Source organism: Trachypithecus francoisi, unplaced genomic scaffold (assembly GCF_009764315.1).
Source record: "Trachypithecus francoisi isolate TF-2019V2 unplaced genomic scaffold, Tfra_2.0 Lachesis_group16, whole genome shotgun sequence".
NCBI classification, from domain to species: domain Eukaryota; kingdom Metazoa; phylum Chordata; class Mammalia; order Primates; family Cercopithecidae; genus Trachypithecus; species Trachypithecus francoisi.
Genome location: NW_022681461.1, coordinates 62,607,673 through 62,629,629, shown reverse-complemented (window position 1 = coordinate 62,629,629; position 21,957 = coordinate 62,607,673). Strand labels below are relative to the sequence as shown.

Here is a 21,957-nt window from a genome sequence, read left to right as displayed (position 1 = left end):
AGTTCTTCCCTATTACTTTTCTCAATTATATTAGCATTTCATTGCTTTGTTGTGTGAAAGTTTTTGGGAAGCCACTGTTTTGGACTAGCTTCATGCACTAGGCCCCAGCAGACCAGACCAAATCAGAATGGAGTCGTTTGTGCTAAGTACAACGTAATCGAACTGAACTTTGAAATGGGCCAGTTGTCCAAAAAATGGGAAATTCCCCTAAGCCTGAGTCAGTGAAACAAGGAAGTTCCTTCTGCTTTAACTGTAAGAGAAAAATAACTTTGAAACGATGAGTCCGCTTTTTGTTCTGTTTCTGCTTTCTTCAGCCCCTATTTGCCAATAAAACCAACCGCCTCTGCTCAGCTGATCAGAACACTCATTCCACTTTATAGAATGGGGTGTTTTCTGAGTCTAGAATCACAAATAAGAGTCAATTAAGATTTTTAAACTAATTCATTGTAACGCTGTCTTTCGACTGTTGTACTATAATTTATTTAAGCATTCCTTTATTTAGGAATTTGGGGGTAATTTCCAATATTTTGGTATTATGAATCATGCTGAATAGTCGTGCATGCCCGTTCATATTTTCACCACACGTATTTTTGGGTGAAAGTATGAATGCATCCATGCAATTTTGCTAGATATTAAGCTACTTTTTTCACTATTTCTGTACAGATGGAGGGACAGATGAGACAGCTGCCTGGGGCACTTCAGCAGTTACTGGCACAGCTGGGATTTGAACTTGGATGTTAACTATTTTCATACACTCTCTAGGTCATTCCAAGGTGGTAGAGGCAAGCAAATAATTTCGTATCTGGACAGCATATTCACTGAAACACTTATGCTTATCCTTCCTGCTCCCAGCATACAAGTTCTTCCTTAGCCAAACCTCCAGTCCTCTAATTTAGCATACTTTCGTCTAATCTGTCACTTTCCCCAGGCCTCACAACTAAGAGTACTCCTTGTCCCCACCCCGTAATAATCTGGTCGGGTATAGCGGAAGCGAGCGGAGAGAGAATTGGAGGTGGAAAGCTTTGCGCATGCCCGGACACTTAGGACTCTGGGGCCCCTGCAGAGGCAGGACCAGGATGTGACGTAATAACCGAGCGCGGCGCCCGGCGTTCCCGCAAGGTCGCTTTGCAGAGCGGGAGGGAGCTTAAGTAACTAGTCCCTAGTTCGAGGGTGGGTCGTGTCCTTTTGCCTTGGTACCAGCGGAGACATGACGGGGTATACTCCGGATGAGAAACTGCGGCTGCAACAGCTGCGAGAGCTGAGAAGGCGATGGCTGAAGGATCAGGAGCTGAGCCCTCGGGAGCCGGTGCTGCCCCCACAGAAGATGTGGCCTATGGAGAAGTTCTGGAATAAGTTTTTGGAGAATAAATCCCCTTGGAGGAAAACGGTGAGTGACAGACCTCCCCGGTCCCCCCTCAACACACCCAACCGCGGCCGGCAGCCCGGACACTGAGCGTCCGCTCCCTGCAGCCACACCAAGGACTGATAACCGCTCCGTGCTGGGAAACACTGGCCAGTCCCGAGAGTGCTCCTGGAGTCCCGGGAGGCAGGAGTCCGGGAATATGTATGGGTTTGAGAGACTCATGCCTTTTATTGTCAAGTACGGTGAGACGGGGGCGAATTTTAATACTTAGGTTTTCCAGGACGCTGCACATTTGGTTCTCTTTTGACTGTAGAAATCTTCCCTCAGAGTAATAGCCAAGGACTCGCTAGAATTAAAATTCTGTGATTTAAGTATTTGAGGACACTTGTCTAACTTTTAAGTGTGACGTTCTAGAGATCAAGTAACACAGTATACAACTTCCAGAGGGCACAGCTAGCCCCTAGCTGGTAGTACAGCCCCATGTGATCCCCGTAAAAGACAGGGTCCTGTTGGTATGCCTTGTGAGTCACATTCAAGAGCTACCTTTCTAAACTACCGTTCTGTACTTTTAACACAGTGTTTCGTTAAAAAATGACATTTTGGACTTTGAAGAAAATCACTCATTCAAGAAATTTATTTTCAAGGCCTCTGGGCATTTTCTTGAGGTCTGTTATGGGTGATAAACATCTCAGAATTGCTTTCAGTTACCTACAACACTTACTGATAATAGTAGTAATAATAGTAAGTAACACCTGGGTGCTTGCTGTGTGCTTGGCACTCTACTGAGGGTTTTACAAGTGTTACTTCATGTCTTTATTCCTGCAAGGTAGATATTCCTAATTCTCACTTTAAATGTGAAGAAACTGAGGCCTACAAAGATTCAGTGATTTGCCGGTGGTCAGGGAGCTAGGAATTGAAGGAGTTCATATTGAAATCAACATGTACCTATTTCTTACTGTGCTACAAAGTCTAGTGCAATAGAATTGTTGAAAATTTTTTCTGAGAAAGTAGTATTGGATACTTATTTATGGTGGTAAAATTCAACTCTTCTCTCACCCTTTGTATCTCTGACATTATCGGGATATTGGCAGTCACTGATTTAAGTTGACATCCCATCCGTCAGCCAGTGATAAAAGGAAGTAAATAAATTATCATGTGTTGAAATTCACCTTACCTTACTTTAATTTATTCTTTTATAATCATATCTGTTATACTTCTTAGATTCTTGATTGTCCCTTCCTTGAATGGATAAGTGTTTTTTAATCAAATTGGAGGACATGGGAAAGTTCCATTTTTAGTTCTTTTTTAAAATAGTGTTGCAGAGGGCATTTTGGAGTGAGTTTGGGACACCCATCTTAGTATGTAAAATGTCCTTTTTCCAGCATTGGTGTTGTCAAGGTTTTCTGCCTTATACCAAAAATAATGTGAGTGCCATTGATCGATAAATAAGGGAGATGACTACACCTGAAAAATTATGTAGGTTTGATTACTCTGGTTAAATACATTAAAATTATTATTTCATTATTTTGCTCTATTTTATCTTTAACAAGCTTATAAGGGTATTTTTTAAAGTCTTTTAAAAATCTATAAATGCTTTGCTATGGTCTTGCAAAATATTACTTAAGCATTTTGGTCTGGACTTTGTAGGTATCTTCTAGTGGACTCTGCATTTACTAAGAATATTTGAGTAGATGAGGTTACCTACAGACTATAAGAAAATACGTACCACTTAGAGTTTTGTAAAATAATGACATTGTTACATCATTGATGCCTTTTGTTCTGCTATAAATATGAAAAATGGGATATGTTTATTTTGTGTACGTGTTTTTTCCCCCCAGGTCCATGGGGTATACCAAAAGAGTATCTTTATTTTCACTCATCTACTTGTACCTGCCTGGATTATTCATTATTACATGAAGTATCATGTGTCTGTAAGTATGTCCTTTTCAGAATTTATTTTTATATTGTCCAAAATTATTTTCTATGTGGATATCTTAGCCTACTTAGTGGAAATAATCTGCCACTTATAAATGGATTTTGAAGTACTTTGAATTCTCTTAGGTAAAAGGTTTAATGAAAGTTATATAATTGTGTATAGTTTTAAAAAAAATATTGTGACTATACTAGTTTACAATTTGAAATGGATTTCTTCATAGAAATTGGTATTTAAGAGATAAGAATGTAGTGAGCTAATAATACTAGGGTAAATTTGGGGTCATGAATAGGAAGGGAGAAAAGAATTTCTGCTCCTTTTTAGAAACCTATATCTGGTATAAGATAAAAATTCAAAATAGACAAAGCTTATCTTTGTCATCATCCCATTTGTTTCCTTCATTTTATCTGGTTCTTCACAACTTTTATTTATTTAGAACTCAGGATGTCCAGATGCCTGCACTTTTTCACTGATACAGATCTTGCATGGGCTGATTGAACTGAGCCAGTCATGGTATTTTAAATGCTCAGTCTGGTGCAGGGTGTTGGATCCCAGGCAGAATGAGAAGGGCATGCATTTTGGGAAGTGGCATGGCAGAGGGAGCAGTGGAGTGTTGGAACACAAAAGAGTGAGGAGGGCATTCCAAGAGAGGGGTGTTAGATCCTGAGTGGGTTGCAGGGGAGAAGGGTGAGCACATCTGTTTGGGGAGCAACAGTGGCAACAACCTAGAATAGGATATTAGTACCTGAGCAGAGGGAGGAGGACATCTGGAAGAAGGATGGTATGAGGCAGTGAGGCAAGTGGTAACTTAGAGTAAGATGTCAGAACCTGAATGAGGTGAGGCAGGTATTCATGCTGGGATGTGGTTGTGGTGACAGGAGATGGGTTATATATAGGGAGATTGATCAAATACAGGCATACCTCAGAGATACTACAGAATTGGTTCTAGACCACTGCAGTTCCAAAAGTATTCTTTGGTTCTAGACTACCAAAATGATTTACACAAATTTTTTGGCTTTCTAGTGCATATAAAAGTTATGTTTACACTGTGCTATAGTCTAAGTGTGTAATAGCAGTATGTGTAAAAGAACAATGTATATGCTTTAATTTAAAAATACTTTATTGCTGGGCCATGTGTGGCGGCTCCCACCTGTAGCCCTAGCACTTGGAGAGACCAAGGCAGGAAGATTGCTTGAGGCCAGAAGTTTGACCAGCCTGGGCAACATAGTGAGACTCCATCTCTACAAAAAAAAAAAAAAAATAGCTGGATGTGGTGGTCCACACCTGTAATCCCAGCTACTCAAGAGGCTGAGATAGGATTCCTTGAGCCCAGGAGGTCAAGGCTACAATAAACTGTGATTGCACCACTGCACTCCAGCCTAGGTGCCAGGGTGATATCCTGCCTTAAAAAAGCAGGCCGGGCACAGTGGCTCACACCTGTAATCCCAGCACTTTGCGAGGCCGAGGTGGGTAGATCACGAGGTCAAGAGATAGAGACCATTCTGGCCAACATGGTGAAACCCCACCTCTACTAAAAATAAAAAAAATTAGCTAGGCATGGTGGCGTGTGCCTGTAGCCCCAGCTACTCAGGAGATTGAGGCAGAAGAATCACTTGACCCTGGGAGGCAGAGGTTGCAGTGAGCTGAGATCGTGCCTTTGCACTCCAGCCTGGCGACAGAGCGAGACTCCCTCTAAAAAAAAAAAAAAAAAAAAGAAAAAAAAACTTCATTGCTAAAAAATGCTAACGGTCATCTGAGTATGATCTTTTTGCTAGTGGAAGGTGTTGCTTCGATGTTGATAATTGCTGACTGATCAGGGTGATAGTTGTTGCAGGCTGGAGTGGCTGTGGCAATTTCTTAGTGTAAGACAACAGGTTGGACACAGTGGCTCACGCCTGTAATCCCACCACTTTGGGAGGCCAAGGCAGGTAGATCACGAGGTGAGGAGTTCAAGACCAGCCTGGCCAAGATGGTGAAACCCTGTCTCTACTAAAAATACAAAAATTAGCTGGGCGTAGCGGTGGGTGCCCGTAATCCCAGCTACTCGGGAGGCTGAGGCAGGAGAATCGCTTGAACCGGGGAAGCGGAGGTTGCAGTGAGCTGAGGTTGTACCACTGCACTCCAGCCTGGGCAACAGAGCAAGACTCCATCTCAAAAAAAAAAAAAAAATTATATATATATTTATATTTGACAACACTGAGGTTTGCCATATCTATTGACTTTTATTTTCATGAAAGATATCTCTGTAGCATGAGATGCTGTTTGATAGCATTTTACCCACAGTAGAACTTTTGGAGTCAGGCCTTTGAAACCATGCCGCTGCTTTATCAACTACGTTTATGTAATATTTGAAATCTTTCGTTGTCATTTCAACAATATTCATAGCATCTTCACCTGGAGCAGATTCCATCTCAAGAAACCACTTTGTTTGCTCATCCAAAAGGAGCAACTTCTCATCTATCAAGCTTTATCATGTGATTGAGGCACTTCAGTCACATCTTTAGGCTCCACTTCTAATTCTAGTTCTTTTGCTATATCCACTACATTGAGAGTTCCTTCCAGCACCGAAGTCTTGAACCCCTCAAAGTCATCCACAAGAGTTGAAATCAACTTCTTCCAAACTCTTGTTCATGTTGATACTTTGACCTCCTCCTATTAATCACGAATCTTCTTAGTGGCATATAGGATGGTAAATTCTTTCCCAGAAGATTTTCCATTTACTTTGCTTGATCCATCAGAGGAATCACTATCTTTTTTTTTTTTTTTCTTCTTTTTGAAACAAGGTCTTGCTGTGTCACCCGGGCTGGAGTGCAGTGGTGCCATCTTGGCTCACTGCAACCTCCGCCTCCCAGGTTCAAGCAGTTCTCCTGCCTCAGCCTACCAAGTGGCTTTTGATATAAAGTGAGAAACATGCAGCTCTTCCTTTTATTTGAACAGTTGGAGGTCATTGTAGTATTATTAGTTGGCCTAATTTCAATATTGTTGTGTCTCAGGGAATAGGACGGTCCAAGGAGAGGGAGAGAGGTGGGGAATGACCAGTTGGTGGAACAGTCACAACACACAACATTTACTGATTAAATTCACTATCTTATATGGGTGTGATCTGTGTTGCCCCTAAAATTTATAGTAGTAACATCAAGAATCACTGAGTGCAGATTACTATAACAAATATTAATATAACAATAATGACAAAGTTTGAAGCCAGGCGCGGTGGCTCACACCTGTAATCCCAGTACTTTGGGAGGATGAGGTGGGCAAATCAGTTGAGGTCAGGAGTTCGAGATCAGCCTGGCCAACATGGTGAAACCCCATCTCTACTGAAAATACAAAAATTAGCCGGATGTGGTGGTGCACGTCTGTAGTCCCAGCCATTCGGGAGGCTGAGGCAGGAGAATACCTTGAACCTGGGAGAATGAGGTTGCAATGAGCCAAGATCCTGCCACTGCACTCCAGCCTGGGTGACAGAGTGAGACTCCATCTGAAAAAGTTTCAAATATTGGGAGAATTACCAAAATATTGCACAGAGATGGGAAGTGAACACATGCTCTTAGAAAAATGGCACTGAGTTTCCGGGATTGGGGCCCGGCCCATGCCAGCTTTGCAGAGCACACCTGGTGTAGACTCCAGCGGCCGGGGCCAGGACCGGCTTGAGCAGCTGGCCAGCAGGTGCCGCTCCCTGCAGGGCCCAGAGGCCTTGAGGACATCTGCAGTGCTCCAGAAGCCCAAGACCGTGACTCTGCGGGCCCTGTGCAGCTGGAGGAAGTTTGGCGTGGCGGGCAGGAGCTGCAGGGAGGTGCTGCGCAAGGGCTGCCTCCACTTCCAGCTCCCTGAGCACGGCTCCCGGCTGTGCCTGTACGAGGATGGCATGGAGCTGACCGAAGACTACTTCCCCAGCGTCCTCGACAATGCTGAGCTTGTGCTGCTCACCTCGGGCCAGGCCTGGCAGGGATATGTGAGTGACATCAGGCGCTTCCTTAGTGCTTTTCGCGAGGCGCACGCTTGGCTCATCCAGGCCGCCCGACAGCTACTGTGTGATGAGCAGGCCACGCAGAGGCAGAGGCTGCTGGCCGACCTGTACAACGTCAGCCAGAATATCACAGCCGACACCCGGGCTGAGGACCTGCTGTGGTTTGAAGGCTTGGAGTCCCAATTTTGGAATAAGTCTGGCTGAGATACAGCTGTGAGAGCCAGATCCAGAGTTACCTGAGAGAGGTGAGCTCCTGCTCCTCCATGGTGGGTTCAGAGGTTCAGGAGGAATTCCTGCAGATCCTCCGCTTCATATGCCAGAAGCTCTAGTCTGTGCAGTGCAACGGCATCTACTTCGACAGAGGAGCCAAGGGTGGCAGTCGTCTCTGCACACCGGAAGGCTAGTTCTCCTGCCAGAGTCCCTTTGACATGCATGGCTGCTTGTCGAGATACTCCATCAACCCCTACAGTAACAGGGAGAGCAGGATCCTCTTCAGCACCAGGAACCTGGATCACGTAATAGCAGAAACGTACCATCATTCCTACGCTGGGTGGAAGCAATTAAAGAACAAGACGGAAGAGAAGTGGACTAGGAATATTTTTATGGCCTGCTTTTTACGTCAGAGAACCTAAAATTAGTGCACATTATCTCCCATAAGAAAACCATCCAAGACCAGCTATGACCTGAACAGAATCTACAAACCCGAGACAAGGTTGAAGAGGAAGTGGCCTGTGCGAAAGTGCCAGTGACACGTACACACCACATTCTCGTCTTCGCTCGAGGCCTGACGTGGGCATAATTTTAACAGGTGCCTTTTTTTTTTGTCCAGTAGCTCCTGGAAAAAAACATTTCCAGCAAATCTGATTTCAGTACATTTCTGAATCGTTGTTTGTTTTTTGTAGATGTAGTTTCACTTTTGTTGCCCAGGCTGGAGTGTAGTGGTGCGATCTCAGCTCACTGCAACCTCCGCCTCCGGGGTTCAAGTGATTCTCCTGCCTCAGCCTCCCAAGTAGCTGGGATTACAGGCATGTGCCACCATGCCTGGCTAATTTTTGTGTTTTTAGTAGAGACAGGGTTTCACCATGTGGGTCAGGCTGGTCTTGAACTCCTGACCTCAGATGATCCACCTGCCTTGGCCTCCTAAAGTGCTGGGATTACAGGTGTGAGCCTCTGTGCCTGGCCTGAATCATTTTTTATACCTTCTGACAGCCCAACTTCCAGAGGACAGCTTTGGGGTACTCACTGGACGTATTGTGAGTTGTCGGTAGGGATAAGAATTGTCCTGAGCTCAGGAATTCTTCTGTTCTCTGCTTTTACCAATATTTGGTTTGCTCATGTGGTGTGGTCACTATACTAAAACGGTGTTATGGTTGAAGTTAACCACTCTTGTTTGAGGGACAAGTTGTTTATGCATCAGCTGTCTCTTGGGTCTCCATTTCCATGGCACATGGGCAACTCTATCCTTTTTGACTCTTCTAAATGCCCAAAAGAGAGGTGTCGTGCTTTGGGGTAAGATGTTTGTACTCCATAAAGAACATACAAGGACGTTCACTGCTGGCCTTTTTTTTTTTTTTTTTTTTTTTTTTTTTTTGAGACAGGGTCTCACTGTGTCTCGTAGCTAAAGTTGCAGTGGCACAATCTCAGCTGCCTGCAACCTCTGCCTCCTGGGTTCAAGCGATTCTCCTGCCTCAGCCTCCCAACTACCTGGGATTATAGGTGTCCACCACCATAGTTGGCTACTTTTTGTATTTTTAGTAGAGATAGGCTTTTGCCCTGTTGGCCACACTGGTCTCGAACTCCTGACCTCAGGTGATCTGCCCGCTTTGGCCTCCCAAAGTGTGGGATTACAAGCGTGAGCCACTGCACCTGGCCTGCTGAATTGTTTATGATGGCAAAAAGTAGGAAACCTCCCAATGTCTATGAGTAGGACCATAGCTATTATGTCGAACTACATGAAACTGCCATTTTTCTAGGCCAAAAATGGGGAGTGATCATTAACTTCATGATTCAACCTGATACGTTTACATAGTGCTAACTATGTTGCAGTTTCAAGCTTTTATGAAGAAAGTGTTTCTATGTAGAAACTGGAAGCTGTTCAGTGCAAGGCAGCTGAACCCTGCTTCTGCTCCATTTGTCATAGTTACTATCATCTCAGATAATATGGAGCTCATGTCAGCAGTGCAAGTGGTGGGTGCACAGAGACAATCTGGAAGTAAACATGCTGATCTGAACAGCAGTAATCCTGGGGGACATGGGGGTGGGACTGAATTACAGAGGACTCATTTTCTAAATCATGTATTTTATGATACTTGAATTTTTTTGAAATGGGCATTTATTTTATAACATGTTATAATGCACTTTTTTTAAAAAGTCATTTCGTAATATTTGAATTTTTACATTTGTTGTATAATCGAGAAAAGCAATAAAGATTTTTGAGAAAAAAAGAAAAATGGCACTGATAGAGTTGCTTGTCTCGGGGTTACTAAAACCTTCTGTTTATAAGAAAACACAACATATGTGAAGTGCAGTAAAGCAAAGTGCAATAAGGTGAGGTATGCCTGTGAGTACATATGTTGATGATAAAGGGACCCAGGATTCTCACTGCCAGAAAAGGGAGTTATATATGTGAAAAGGAAGAAAAGCTTGTGGTGGTGGAATGGAATTGGAAGTACTGGTGTGAACTCATGGTTTTTAAAATGTATTGATAGACCTAGAAATAGATATAGATGTAAATGTGGATGTGTATCTGCGTGTACATATTCTCTAGTTCTGTCCACTGAGAAGGCCTGGAAACATTGCCACTAGAAGCCAGGTCTTATTTTCTAAATACAGATATCCACTGAAAGGACCCAGAGCTCAGAGCAATGGCCGATTCCAGGGCGGGAGGAGAGAAAGTATAAGATGAACTTGGAACATATTATTGTGCCAGAAAGTAAAGAAGTGCTGAAAGAATGATGAGAACATATTTCAAAGGACACAGAGTCAGTTTGCAAGGACTCCTACTAGGGCAATTTGAGCATCAAAATAAATAATGATAGTAATAGATGATAGTCACCTCAGTAAAATGAAAATCCATGAGTGTAAACTGATATAAATAAGTGAAATAATAAATGGGTAGAAAAGAAAGCTTTTTGATGCAATAATTTGCTGAATGATAGAAAAATTACCATTTGAGAATCATCATAGTAATATTTAATTCAGCTAAGGAACATCAAAAGATGCTAACATTAGTCTGGGCACAGTGGCTAACACCTGGAATCCCACCACTTTGGGAGGCTGAGGTGGGAGGACCACTTGAGGCCAAGACTTTGAGATCAACCTGGGCAACATAATGAGACCCCATCCCCATCCCTAAAAAAAAGAAAAGAAAAAGAGCCGAGTAGTCCCAGCTATTCAGGAGGCTGAGGCAGGAGGATCGCTTGAGCCCAGGATGTGGAGCCTGCAATGAGCTACGATTGTGCTGCCCACTGTACTCCATCCACCCTGGGTGACACAGTGAGACTCCCATCTCAATCAAAAAGAAAATTCAAAAAAAAAGGAGGATGCTAATACTAAGTGTAAAGTACTTATCCTCAAAGTACTTATTTGTTACAAAGGGGGAAAGAGTGTCTTTGTAGTAGAGAAATCTGGCAGATGCCACCTTAGCCAAGGCGTCTAACATTTTCGATAATGGGGCAAACTGAAATTGTGTGTTACTTGATAGGCTGAAATAAGAACATAGCATTACTTTTGTGATGTTCCTGCCAAAGGTGCATAACCTGAATATAATTTATTGATTAAATTCACATGAGGAAACAGAAGATAAACCCAAACAGAGGGGCTATTCTGCATCATTATAGGCATTATACCTTCAGAAATGTCAAGAACGTGAATGTTAAAGAACAGCTTTAATATTATTCCAGTTTGAGGAAGAATAAAGAGGTATGCCACCTAAATGCAATTCTTCATTAATAGGCATAATTGCATTATCTGTAAGAACAGTGATGGTGTTGGCAGTCAGAATTTTAAAGAGCCTACGCAATCAATGGAGAACATGTCATGTAAGGGGATTTTCTGGTAAGTCCAAACAATTATTGAGACAGTTGGGAAAATCTGAATGGATTTTTTTAGACCAGGTAGAGATAGTAATGTATGAGTGCTAATTTCCTGATCTTGATAGTTGTATTGTAATTATTTTAAGAATATTGTCTTTGTAGGAAGTACACTAGAGTAATAAACTAGTCAGCAATTTACTATAAAGTGATTCAAGGAAAAAATTCTTTTTTTTCATTCTTGCAGCCTTATGTAAGTTTAAAATTATTTCAGAGTAAAGACAGAAGTTAAGGACTGCCTAACAAATTATAGCTAATGCAATGGATATTGGCTTTTCTGTTAGCCTATTGACAGGAGAGTGAAACAACCAAAATTTTGGGGGGTTTTCAAAACACTCCTGCCCCCAACATGACTTATTCTCTGTGATTGTGTTCTCTATTGATTGTATAGGCTCTTTAAAATTCTGATTGCTGACATCTTTGTTCTGTGTAATAAGCAGATTAAGCCCCTTGATTAACAAATACGGAGTGCCTAGCATGTCCTCTTCCTTTATTGCTATAGAAAGAATATACAAGACCAAATTCCTGATCTCAAAGACTTTATAGTAAAGTTGGAAGACAGGTATAATTTGGGAAAGAGTATGGAGGAAAAAAGTTAATTCCTGTTAGAAGCAAAGATAATGGAGTCAGTAATGAACATGGCCATATGTACTTAAGACTGAGGAGCTGACTAGAATGGAAGGTCTGTTGACTAGGTAGTCTGGAACCAATTTCTGGAAGGTCTTGAAAGTTAGATAGATGAAGTCGAACTGCATGTGATAGACAATGGGAAGCTTTCCATTTTTTTAATGGGAGAGTGACTTGAATGTGATACATTGAGGAAAATGAAGAAAAACATTGAAACATAGGGTGAATTGAAGGGAAGAAAGTTCTGACAGCAGGGCAGATCAGCTGGAGGCCGCTGGATTTTAGTAGATGTCAGTTGAGAATCTGGTTAGGGTGAAGATAGCAGGGATGAAGAAGAATAGAGCCAGAGACACTTTTAAAGGAAGAAACACCTGAAGATGGTGGTTGATTAAGCTGGGGATAAAACCAAAGTTCACAGTCATTTATCACTGTAAAATCTCTAGCCTTGGAAATTATAAGTAGGGTATTGGAAGGGAGGGCTTTCCGATGATAGGATAGAAGTGAATTTTTTTAGGCCGGGTGCAGTGGCTCATGCCTATAATCTAGCACTTTGGGAGGCTGAGGCGGGTGGATTGCTTGAGCTCAGGAGTTTGAGACCAGCCTGGGCAACATAGCGAAACCTCGTCTCTACTAATAGTAAATACAAAAAATTGGCTGGGCTTGGTGGCGTGTGCCTGTGATCCCAGCTACTCAGGAGGCTGAGGCAGAAGAATTGCTAGAACCCAGGAGGCAGAAGTTGCAGTGAGTCGAGATCGGGCCACTGCGCTCTCTAGCCTGGGCGATATAACGAGACTCCGTCTCAAAAAAAAAAAAAAAGTGAATTTTTTAGGAGCATCTGCTGCCATGGCAGTTTTGGAGATGTCCAAGTGGACATGGCCTATCTTATGTGTTACAAACATGAGATTATTAGTTCTAAGAGGAATTACAGTTGGGTTAGGGGATTTTCACATTACAAACCAACACAAACTCTCTCTACAGCCATTGAAAAGGGCTAACAATTTATCTCTCTAAGGGTCAGAGAATAGTTTAGATTTCTGTTGTTGATGGGCTTAAAAAAACTTTATGTTCATAAAAAGGCTACTTCATTTCATTATACATCTGTTATGTTTTCACTATTTTGGCATGTAAGACCCTAGAGAAGAAAATATATTACTTTCTGTCAGTGAAAGTTTAACATCCAAGAGTGATTTTTATGTGCAGAAAGAACTGGTTACAGTGACTTGAAATACAGATTAATATTCAGTTCTTTATATAAAACATAATTTTTTCCTAATTCTTTAAATTCAGTTTTAAGGTTCTATTAAACTATGCATCTAGTAAAATAATAATCTCCTTTGTTTTTACCATCTTTGGATTAATTGAAGTTGAACTCTTCTGAAACAATTCCATTTACAAACATAGCCAAATTCTCTTAAATATTTTCAATTGTATTTGTACATTTTGTGTGTTCAATTTTATTTTGAAGTATTTATATGTTAAGTTTATGATTCTAAGAAGTAATTTTTTTCAACCTGAAATCACAAATCTAAATCAATTATGCATTATACCTAGAATCCTAAACCTAATTTTTTAAAACCTCTGTTAGCCAGATTATCTTATACATTACAAACTCTAACCAACAGAATGTATGGAATGTACCAATGTTTTCAGAACTTTTAAAAGTTGACACATTCACTTATTTATACTCTGGGTTTAACTTCCTTTATCATATCTAAATGTAACTACATTTTTCTGGGATCGAAAAGACATTTCTAGGAGAAGTAAATTTAACAAGCTGCAGTTACTAGGTTGGCAATTCAGTAGTTATGTGGTTCCTTATCTGAGGGTTCACACTTCCAGGTGATTTTTCCTGAGCCATAGATGTACATATTTAGTTAAACATTTTATGTCAGTACAGGTTCCAAAGCCACTCACTTACCTTACTTTTTCTCTTGATTTGGGTAGGTAAAAGATTGCATCTTCAGTAAGATTGCAACCAGTTTGCTTCAGCTCACTCCTTTGTTGCCTAATTGAATTCTGCATCTCTCGGATGACTTTTCAGTGTCTTTTTGCCTTTTGGCATGTAAAGACATTTTAAAGTCCTCACATTGTATTCTGAATTTCTCTCATGTTCCAGTTCTCTATGCTTTATATCATGCCAATAATCTTTTAAATTTTGAGCAGTGGTATCTTGTGCAGATGTATATGCATTAAAAGTACATATATTCAACAATTACTTATGTAGTACCTCTTATGTGCAAGGCACTGTTTTAAACACCAGGATACAGCAGTGAACAGAGCAGATTGAGTCCCTCCCCTCATGAAATGTTCAGTTTTAGAGACTGGTAATAAATATATAAACAAAGAGGTATATTATGTATAGGAGAACAAGTCTATAAAAGAAGAATTAAGCAGGGTAAAAACTAGAGACTGATAGCACTTGCTATTTTAATTAGGCCTCTCTGAGGGAGTGATCTTTGAAGACAAACATAAATGAAATGAGGATACAGGCCAAGCAGTATTTAGGAGAAGAACATTTCAGGTAGAGGAATCTTGAAGTACAAAGGCCTTGAGGCACAAGCAGGCTTGACTGAATTGGCCTCCTAGGAAGGGAGCCACTGTGGCTGTAGTACAGTGAGTGAAGGAGAAAAGACTGGCTTTTTCTCTAAGAATTATGAAACTTTGAGCAGCGTGACCTATCTTAAAAGAATCAGTTTACTCTGCCTTGAAGTGTGGAGAATAGACTTTTCATTTGCATAGGAGGGCACAAGTGGAAGCAGGGTGGCTAGTAGGTGCTGTGTGGTAGTTGAGGTGAAAATATGATAAGGCTTGGACAGGGCTGGTGATGAGAACCAGTTGGATTCAGGGTATATTCTCAAGATAGAATCAACAGGCTCTGCTGAGGAGTCAAGGTTTCTGGCTTTCATAACTGGGGGAATAAAAGTGCCATTTACTGAGATGGGGGACATGGGGAGGAGCAGTTTGGGGATGGGAGAAGTTAAGTGTCAGACCTGGTTAAGTTTGAGATACCTATTTGATAGCTAAGTAGAGATGTTGAGTAAACAGTTGGATATGTGAATCTGGAGTTCTGTGAAAGTTTGGAGCTTAAGTTAAAATTTGGGGTATGACCTATTTCTTATTTTCAGAAGAAACTCAACACCATAATTAATACAGAGTTAACTTTTATTACAGGAAAAACCATATGGCATAGTTGAAAGGAAGGCCAGAATATTCCCTGTAAGTCTTAAAACTTCTGATTTTTCTTTTGTTTATTGTTTTTCTCTCTCCTTTTCCTCCCTTTCCAAGCAATTATTAGATTAAAATGTTTTTTCCTTCTCACTTTCAGTTTAAGTCCCTGTTTTGTGTGTTCTTGTTAAAAAAAAAAAAAAAAAAAGGAAGAAATAGCATAAGGTAACAATTACAGTTCAAATGGGAAGTGAGCACATTTATTTTCAACCTGGCTGTAAAACGTGTTTTGTGACCTTGATGGTCCTAAAGGGAGTTGAAAGTACCAAAAGTTTTTCACTGTGTCCTGTTTCGTGTTGGGTAAAGAGCTTAGGGCACGAGCCTAAGCAAACATCCATGCATGGTGACAGCAACTGAATTTCTGTTATTAATTCAAAACTCTCATGTCCTATGGCTTTGTACTTCATTTTCAAGATTTGACCTTAAGTTGTCCATCTGTGAATTTAACATCCACTAGTGGGTGTTTTAAATTTTATACTATGGGCTGGGTGCGGTGGCTCACGCCTATAATCCCAGCACTTTGGGAGTCCGAGGCGGGTGGATCATGAGGTCAGGAGATTGAGACCATCTTGGCTAACACGGTGAGACCCCGTCTCTACTAAAAATACAAAAAATTAGCTGGGCGTGGTGGTGGGCGCCTGTAGTCCCAGCTGCTCGGGAGGCTGAGGCAGGAGAATGGTGTGAACCCAGGAGGCGGAACTTATAGTGAGCCGAGATCACACCACTGCACTCCAGCCTGGGCGACCGAGCAAGACTCTGTCTCAAAAAAAAAAAAAAAAAAAAATTTTATACTATGAATGTGTGAGCTATAGTACTAATTTGAAATGAATTATTTTACCATTAAAAGATGACTCAGTAGTTGGTATTTTTACTAGCCATTTGTGAGGCTATTATTTAGCATAGTAGAATACATACTATGTTCTTGTCTATTTCTAGTCACAGATGATGAATGATCATAACTCAAAATTCCTTAATTTAAATAACAAAACTTAGTGTGATTCTTGCTTTAATCGAATGACTTAGTCACAGTAATCATTATCTGTTGCAACAAGGGAATTTTAGGAAGGGCCACCAAAACTGGCCAACTGTCCCAGTTGGAACGCTGCTTTAGAAAATAGCTGGGGGGTGGCCAGGCACGGTGGCTCATGCCTGTAATCCCAGCACTTTGGGAGGCTGAGGTGGGTGGATCACGAGGTCAGGAGTTCAAGACCAGCCTAGCCAACATGGTGAAACCCCATCTCTATTAAAAATACAAAAATTACCGTGCGTGGTGGCGGGTGCCTGTAATCACAGCTACTGGGGAGGCCGAGGCAGGAGAATTACTTGAAACTGGAAGGCGGAGGTTGCAGTGAGCCGAGATCGTGCCACTGTACTCCAGCCTGGGAAACAAGAGTGAAACTCCATTGCAAAAAAAAAAAAAAAAAAAAAGTAGGGGGGTATCAGGGGCTCACGCCTGTAATTACAGCACTATGGGAAGCAGAGGTGGGTGGATCCCTTGAAGCTAGGAGTTCAAGACCAGCCTGGCCAACATGGTGAAACATCATCTCTACTGAAAAAAAAAAAATACAAAAATAAGCCAGGTGTGGTGGTGCACGCCTGTAATCCCAGCTACCTGGAGGCTGAGGCACAAGAATTGCTTGAACCTGGAAGGCGGAAGTTGCAGTGTGCGGAGATTGTGCCACTGTACTCCAGCCTGGGTCACAGAATGAGACTCTGTCTCGGGGGAAAAAAAAAAAAAAGAGGAAGTAGGGGCCGGGCATGGTGGCTCACACCTGTAATCCCAGCACTTTGAGAGGCAGAGGCAGGTGGGTCACCTGAGGTCAGGATTTTGAGACCAGCCTGGCCAACATGGTGAAACTCCATCTCTACTATTAATAAAAATACAAAAATTAGCTGGGCATGGTGGTGTATGCCTGTAATCCTAGCTACTGGGGAGGCTGAGGCACAAGAATTGCCTGAACCTGGGAGGCACAGGTTGCAGTGAGCCAAGATGGTGCCACTGCACTCCAGCCTGAGCGACAGAGCACCCTGCCTCAAAAAAAAAAAAAAAAAGTAGGGGATTTCTCCTTTTGTTTTATTGTGTAACACTGATGTGTGTTATAGCCTAGATAGTCTCAAAATAGGAAATTATCTTGCTGGTTTTACCAGTTGGGCGATTTATATTTATTTAGTCTTCCATTTATTCCATTTAAATGTTAATTTATTTTGCCATTACTGTTCAAAGGAAAAGGAGAGCTCTATTCAGAAGACCGTATCAGGGATCCTGTAGCATTTCTCATATTTCTGTATTTTTTGCCACTGTGGTTCTTTCCTGTTTCTGTGCCATGACCCCTTTGAGGAACTGAAGAATGCTCATTGTATGTATGTTTAGAATAGGACAAGTAATAACAAACTTCCAAATCCCAGTGGCTTAACAAAACAGAGGTTTATTTCTTGTTGACATCACAGAATACTGTGGATCAGGTGATCCTCCTCAATCCAATAGCTGTGCCTCTCGAATATGAGACTCCAAGATCGTGATAGAGAGGGCAGGATGTCTCGGGATGATTTTTAGGGTCTAAGCTTAGAAGTAGCTCACATCACTTCTGCTCAAATTCTTTTTTTTTTTTTTTTTTTTTGAGACGGAGTCTTGCTCTTTCGCCCGGGCTGGAGTGCAGTGGCCGGATCTCAGCTCACTGCAAGCTCCGCCTCCCGGGTTTTACGCCATTCTCCTGCCTCAGCCTCCGGAGTAGCTGGGACTACAGGCGCCCGCCACCTCGCCCGGCTAGTTTTTTGTATTTTTAGTAGAGACGGGGTTTCACCGTGTTAGCCAGGATGGTCTCGATCTCCTGACCTCGTGATCCGCCCGTCTCAGCCTCCCAAAGTGCTGGGATTACAGGCTTGAGCCACCGCGCCCGGCCTTCTGCTCAAATTCTGTTAGCTAAAACTCACTGTCATCTTCCCAAATATTATCTGTGTGCTCTTTGCTATTTCCTAGGCCCCTGTTCATGGAGTTTCTGCTACATTCCATATTTCTAGTCACCAAACAGCTTTTTGCTTCTTTCTTTACCCATGCATAACACACTTAGTCCCTCTCCTTAGGGAGAAATCCCCAAGTCCCATTCCATCACTGCACCCGGCCTCAAATCCATGATCTCCAGATGATGTACAATAGTATGTCAGGTTTAGACACGACTTCTGTTGATCTGAGGATCAGTGAACTAAGAGGTTAACTGTATCCTTGTCCCCCAACCACACCCATTGTTCAGTGGTATAATTTGGATAGCATAGTAGTCACTGATTCTCAGCAATTCTGAAATCTCATTTCTAACCCTTGTGAGAAATTACTTGAATGGGCACTGATTTTGTTTTCTTGAAAGAACACCTTTGTCCGTAGTTCTTCCTGGTTCCTGGCTCTGTCCAGGGGGTTTGTTCTTTTCATTATCTACCTAGACCACATCTAAGTGGTACTGGGAAGCATGCCCTCCTTAGGTGCTGTATGGGCTTCAAAATCTGCCACCTGCTTGCAGGAGGTTGAATGCCAGAGGTGGTTTTAATTTCAGACATTCTGGCAGGATTTTGTAAACTATATGTTTGGTTTCTTTGTCCAGCCATTTCCCTTAACATTTGGAAGCATGAAAAGAAAAATATTTGGTAGGCATCTAATGTGTTTACTTCTAGTCAGTTTCTCATGCCAGTATCTGTTTTTCCTATACATAGTTACCAGCTTCTCTCATTTCTTTGTCCTTATGCATCTGCCTCTCTCACCTCATTGGCAGCTATGTGGAGGCCATCTGAGGCAGACTGGGTCAAAGGCTACCTTCATTTTTTTTTTTTTTTTGAGACAGTCTTGCTTGCTCTGTCGTCCAGGCTGGAGTGCAGTGGCCGGATCTCAGCTCACTGCAAGCTCCGCCTCCCGGGTTTATGCCATTCTCCCGCCTCAGCCTCCCGAGTAGCTGGAACTACAGGCGTCCGCCACCTCGTCCAGCTAGATTTTTGTATTTTTTAGTAGAGACGGGGTTTCACCGTGTTAGCCAGGATGGTCTTGATCTCCTGATCTCATGATCCGCCCGTCTCGGCCTCCCAAAGAGCTGGGATTACAGGCTTGAGCCACCGCGCCTGGCCAGGCTACCTTCATTTTAGACTGATCTTTGCCATAGTGCTGTGTCCCTCTGTTTGAATTTTATTGGGCTTCTGTTGCTTAGATCTCTTGTGTTAACTTACTGTTTAGGAATTCTGAAGTAGTCTGATTTTCCAGTACCACAAGGTCCTGATTTTTTATTTATTTTTAAGATAGAGGGTCCCACTCTTACCCAGCCTGGTTTTGAACTCTAGACCTCAAGCAGTCCTCCTGCCTTGGACTCTCAAAGTGCTGGGATTACAGGCATGAGCCACCATGACTGGCCCGATTTTTAGATTTTATTAACTTTTTTTTTTTTTTTTTTGGTCAGGAACAAAGTCACCAGCGTGGACCAAAGGTGTTCTCTCTTCCGTTCCATTTTTATGTCTCCTCTCAAATCAGCCACTTTTTGCCTGAGTTCATGCTTCTTAAAGTACGTTCCCAAGGCAGCCAATAGGATCCAAACACATACTATAAACTTTTTTTCTAGCTACTTCTTTTAGAACCTCAAGTTCATTAGGCAGTCTGCTTCCAAGTTATAGGACATATTTTGCTAAATAGTTTGCCACTGCCTTTTGTTTCCATTTTTATCTTTGCTACCAGACTGCTAAGCCAGTGCCCTATAGCTTGATTTTTATTACAGCAGCATTAGTGCCACTGCAAGGCACTGATTTCTGTTGGGATAATGCTAGCTATGAAAACAAATTGTTGCCCAAATGTATAATGGCTTAAACATAATATATTTTTTCATTGGATTATAATCCTGAGCAGTACCGGTCAGGGAATGGCAGGGATTGGGGTGGGGATGGAGACAATTCTACTCTTCCCAGTCATTCAGCGACTGGCAGGCTAATAGAATCTGTTATCTTAAACACATGGCTGAAACTGAAATTGAATAATCTTTTTTTTTTTTTTTTTTTTTTTTTTGAGATAGAGTCTTGCTCTGCCGCCCGGGCTGGAGTGCAGTGGCTGGATCTCAGCTCACTTCAGCTCACTGCAAGCTCCGCCTCCCGGGTTCACGCCATTCTCCTGCCTCAGCCTCCCGAGTAGCTGGGACTACAGGCGCCCGCCACCACGCCCGGCTAGTTTTTTGTATTTTTTTAGTAGAGACGGGGTTTCACCGTGTTAGCCAGCATAGTCTCGATCTCCTGACCTCGTGATCCACCCGTCTCAGACTCCCAAAGTGCTGGGATTACAGGCTTGAGCCACCGCGCCCGGCGGAAATTGAATAATCTTAAAACTATACAGCTTGTCAGTGGAGGTCCCAAGATTCTTACCACTTGGTTCTGGCTTCAAAGCCCATGCCTTTTTGCCCACACACTATATCAAGAATTGAAAAGACACCTGGACCAGTTACCTAGCAAAAGTTTGTATTCTGTATTCAATATGTAAGCCAATCAGAAAACTGGTGATTGCTTAACACATTCAGTTGCTGGGGGTACATTACCTCCTTATCTGCAACTGCAGATGTTTCCTTGCAACTTGTCTGGGGCCTCCATTTATTGGGGCCATACAAAATAAAAGATTATCCCTTTATCCCTTAGAGAACACAATTTTCGTGCCCTTTTCAATTATTTTGTTTCTGAATGAAAATTTCCCTATTATTTCACTGTACCTGAAGATTTTGAATACTGATTGTTCAGATTTAGACAGCTTCTACTTTGTCTAGGGTCCTTTTAAAGGGAATGCCAGAACTCAAGTACATTTTCCATGAGATGTGATAAACATGGAACAGAATAGAACTATCACCTCTGTAGACTTAAGATTTTTCTGCTAACTATCTTTGTTTTCCTAGGGTGATACAATTCTGGAGACTGGAGAAGTAATTCCACCGATGAAAGAATTTCCTGATCAACATCATTAAAGATTATGTAAAAACTTAAAAGGCTTATGAGCCTAAATTTGTTCCTATATTACCATATTTACTGAATTTTCTGGAAAAGTAACTTTAATAAAGTTTAATCTCAGAAATTGTCATATTTCTTTTCCAGCATTGTACAATTTGAGACTCTTTGAGTAATTTAACAATAAGTAAAAAGTGGACATGCTAAAAAAAATGAGAGACCACCTACTTTTTCTGGTCATTCTTGACTTGGAAAACAGGGTATGGAAAAGTAGTTACGTGTTAGTTTTTTTTTTTTTTTTCTTATACAGTACTTACTCTAATTTGGTATCAGGGTATGCAACAGTGAATTATCACAATAAACAAATATAAGAACAGAAATTCCATGCACTTTTGTTTTAAGGAAATCTTTCTGGCTGGGCGCGGTGGCTCATGCCTGTAATCCCAGCACTTTGGGAGGCCAAGGCGGGCAGATCACGAGGTCAGGAGATCAAGACCATCCTGGCGAACACGGTGAAACCCTGTCTCTACTAAAAATACAAAAAAATTAGCCGGGCGTGGTGGTTGGGCGCCTGTAGTCCCAACTACTCGGGAGGCTGAGGCAGGAGAATGGCGTGAACCCGGAAGGCAGAGCTTGCAGTGAGCTGAGATAGTGCCACTGACTGCACTCCAGCCTGGGCGACAGAGCGAGACTCTGTCCCTCCCCCCCCCCAAAAGGAAGTCTTTACGAGTCATTTTTTAAAAATTTAGAAACTTGATTGAAAAGTTACTCTGTTAATTTTGTCATGAGAATGTAAAATACCAAAATA

General features: G+C 42.0%; 1 protein-coding gene, 1 long non-coding RNA gene and 1 pseudogene across 4 annotated transcripts; all 3 read left to right on the top strand.

Annotated features, from left to right (window-relative positions):
- The first annotated feature begins 927 nt into the window (after positions 1-927).
- Positions 928-21,362, top strand: NDUFB6 (NADH:ubiquinone oxidoreductase subunit B6). Of its 3 annotated transcripts, XM_033237542.1 has the most exons (4): positions 928-1,387; positions 3,202-3,294; positions 15,153-15,197; positions 21,101-21,357. In XM_033237542.1, exons 1-4 carry the CDS (start codon positions 1,208-1,210, stop codon positions 21,167-21,169), a joined length of 387 nt encoding a protein of 128 aa, XP_033093433.1. In that variant the 5' UTR covers positions 928-1,207; the 3' UTR covers positions 21,170-21,357. The 3 variants fall into 3 exon arrangements, with proteins under 3 accessions (XP_033093433.1, XP_033093434.1, XP_033093435.1); XM_033237543.1 differs by lacking the exons at positions 15,153-15,197; positions 21,101-21,357 and adding an exon at positions 5,682-6,052 and having other exon boundaries at positions 1,068-1,387; XM_033237544.1 differs by lacking the exon at positions 15,153-15,197 and having other exon boundaries at positions 1,069-1,387; positions 21,101-21,362.
- LOC117098708 lies at positions 6,688-8,113 on the top strand (annotated as a pseudogene).
- LOC117098713 lies at positions 9,026-12,173 on the top strand. Its single transcript, XR_004443557.1, has 2 exons — positions 9,026-10,544; positions 10,670-12,173. It is a non-coding gene; the product is annotated as an uncharacterized LOC117098713 (long non-coding RNA).
- Positions 21,363-21,957: the final 595 nt, after the last annotated feature.